Source organism: Triticum dicoccoides, chromosome 7A (assembly GCF_002162155.2).
Source record: "Triticum dicoccoides isolate Atlit2015 ecotype Zavitan chromosome 7A, WEW_v2.0, whole genome shotgun sequence".
NCBI classification, from domain to species: domain Eukaryota; kingdom Viridiplantae; phylum Streptophyta; class Magnoliopsida; order Poales; family Poaceae; genus Triticum; species Triticum dicoccoides.
Window position 1 is genome coordinate 96,891,797 of NC_041392.1, and position 2,991 is coordinate 96,894,787.

The window sequence follows — 2,991 nt, forward strand, 5'->3', positions numbered from 1 at the left end:
ACCAGTGCTCCTCTGAGTGTTGGTCCAAACTGTCAGCCGCCGGTGGCTACCAGGGGCAACTCTGGGCTGGCCTACCGGAAGTTTGGACAATCTGAGTGTGCCCTGAGAAAGAGATATGTGCAGCTCCTAAAGGGATTTGTCGGCATATTCGGGCGGTGTTGCTGGTCTTGTTTTAACCTGTCGAAGTGTCTTGAAGAACCGAGATACCGAGTCTGATCGGAACGTCTTGGGAGGAGGTCTATTTCTTCGTTGACCGTGAGAGCTTGTCATGGGCTAAGTTGGGACTCCCCTGCAGGGATTTGAACTTTCGAAAGCCGTGCCCGCGGTTATGGGCAGATGGGAATTTGTTAATGTCCGGTTGTAGATAACTTGAACCTTAAATGAATTAAAATGAATCAACTGAGTGTGTTACCGTGATGGCCTCTTCTCGGCGGAGTCCGGGAGGTGGACACAGTGTTGGAGTAATGTTTGCGCAGGTTGCTCTCTAGTTTCTCGCTCGCGCTTTGCCTCCTCTTCTCGCTCTCTTTTGCGAATAAGCTAGCCACCCTTTTTTTGCTAGTCGCTTGCTGCAGCTCCACATATATTTTTACCTTACCATTCCTATAAGCTTAAATAGTCTTGATCGCGAGGGTGCGAGATTGCTGAGTCTCTGTGGCTCACAGATTACTATTACACCAGATGCAGGGCCTGATGATTCCGCTCCAGGTGACGCGCTTGAGCTCAAGTGGGAGTTCGACGAGGACTCTCAACGTTACTATGTTTCCTTTCCTGATGATCAGTAGTGGTGCCCAGTTGGGGGTGATCGGGACCGTGTCGCATGTTGGGTTATCTTTTATTTTGGCGCCGTAGACGGGCCATGAGTGTTTGGTTGATGTAATGTTATTTATGTACTTGATTGACGTGACGAGTGTAAGCCAACTATGTTATCCCCCCTTTATTATTCATATTACATGGGATGTTATGAAGATTGCCTAACTTGCGACATATGCCTTCAATGCGATGATGTCTCTAAGTCGTGCCTCGAAACGTGGGAGCTATAGTCGCATCGAGGGTGTTACACTTCTCTACCCTTAAAAAATATAGTGTTTGGTTAGCTGTTAATTTATTTGCAAAACCACACAACCATAGGGCAAAGGGGCAACCACCACTCTTGAAGAATCTCTATGACTATAGTGTTGCTTTCCATATTGATCAGCCAACTACTCCTCGTTTGATCTACCCCTCCATTTCTATATACAAGGCCACTTTATTTTTCGTGTTAATTTTTAACTTATAATTTGATCAACAAAATACGGGTTATATGTCAAAAGAATACAACATTTGAAAGTTCTTTGAAATGTGCATCCAATGGCATACATTTTCTGGCATATTACTCACTTTTTTGATAAAATTAATGATTAAAGTTATAAATACATAGAAATATGAAGTGACCTTGTACATAAAAATGTAGAAATGGAGGGAGTAATAATTTTGCAAGACAAATTGATGCTTCTTCTGTAATGTACATAAACTAAACGAATTTGCTCTTTTATTCGGATATATACAATACAAAGAGAGGTCTGTTTTCATCTCAAATTCATACTACTACAATAGTACTACTACTACTACTACTTTTCATCTCAAACAAACGTTCACATACTTTGGCTAGATTCTACGTTTGGGCAGCTGTGGGTCGGGAGCGAGGCAGGGTGAAGAACACGAGCAGGGGATCACATCACATTGCCGCAAGCTCGGCCAGGAAGGCGGCCGCGTGCTCCGGCTTGACGCAGAGCGACTGCACATTGACCCCGTCCTTGCCCTTCCACGGCGGGCACACGATGCACTCGGGCACCACCATCCGATCCTCGTGCCACATCACCCGCGCCGGCGTCCCGCCGCCGAAGTCGGCCGCGTCCAACCCGATGCGCCGCCAGCTCGACACGGCCAGCCTGTTGTACAAGTCTCCGCCGGCCTCCGCGCGGCCGCCCTCGGCCTCGGCCTCGAGCAGAGTCTCCTTGCCGCGCCTGACGAGCCGCACCACTTCCCTGATGTCACCGTCGGCCACCTGGGCGCGCGTCGCATGTACCGACTTCATGATGGTGCAGTTGCCGTAGTAGCCGTCGTGCGCGCCGAAGAGCTCGCGCATGTTGTTGGGGAAGATGAGCGGCGTAGGGGCGTCGGGGTGCTCGACGGCCGCGCGGGTCCGGCACCGCCACAGCACCGCCGCGACGGCTTCGAACACCGTGCAGGCGCACTGGGCTTTGACGCGGCCGATGAGGCTCGACGGGACGGTGATGTCGAGGAAGGCGCCCTGGCCCTCCTTCTCCTTGGGCTTCATCAAGGAGCGCCTCTCCGCCGTGGCCGTGGGCGGCGGAATATCCCGGACCGCGTCAGCCGACCTGACCGGGATGACGGACGGCCGCGGCATCCCGCGGGCGAGCTCGCCGACGGCCTGCAGGAACTGCCCCATCCCGGTGCCGTCGGCCAGGACATGGTTCCACGTGACCCCGACGACGAAGCCGCCGCAGGGTGTCAGGACCCCGACTCGATGTCACATCGATCTAGCTGGTAACACCTCATATCACTTTGCGGCCTCACGCACGGTATCCCCACGGGTGTCGTCTTACCTTTTCCCGGGACCGTTTGCGCCTTTTGGCTCACGTATATGATAGTGTCGCTAGCATCCATATGATAAAGAGCCCGGGCTGACATGACTAGTCGTAAACCCAAAGTGGCACAGACTTACAGGGACAGGCATCCATGACCCAGCTTCGAACGTGTCGGTCATCAGCAAGTGGGTCCGGGCTGTAGCACTGGGCTAGCAGGACTCCGGTAAACCGGGCTGTAGCGGGCTAACAGGACTCCGGTACTCAAAGCGTGACATTTCCCCGAAGGGACAGACACAGGAACGAAGAAGGACACATGCCGGCCAGCCTAAGTGTTCCAGAGCAGTAGCAAGCTACCATGGCTCAGCGGTAACAATAGGAGACATTTCCCGGTAAGAGAGGCTAC

General features: G+C 52.4%; 1 protein-coding gene across 1 annotated transcript in view; it reads right to left on the reverse strand.

The window, feature by feature from the left end:
• Nucleotides 1–1,492: 1,492 nt before the first annotated feature.
• Nucleotides 1,493–2,991, reverse strand: part of LOC119331278 (acyl transferase 15-like) — a 15,801-nt gene continuing 14,302 nt past the window's right edge. Inside the window, exon 2 of the mRNA XM_037604449.1 lies at nucleotides 1,493–2,508. Coding sequence (XP_037460346.1) covers nucleotides 1,715–2,508 — 794 coding nt within the window. The 3' untranslated portion in view covers nucleotides 1,493–1,714. The remainder of the gene's footprint in view (nucleotides 2,509–2,991) is intronic.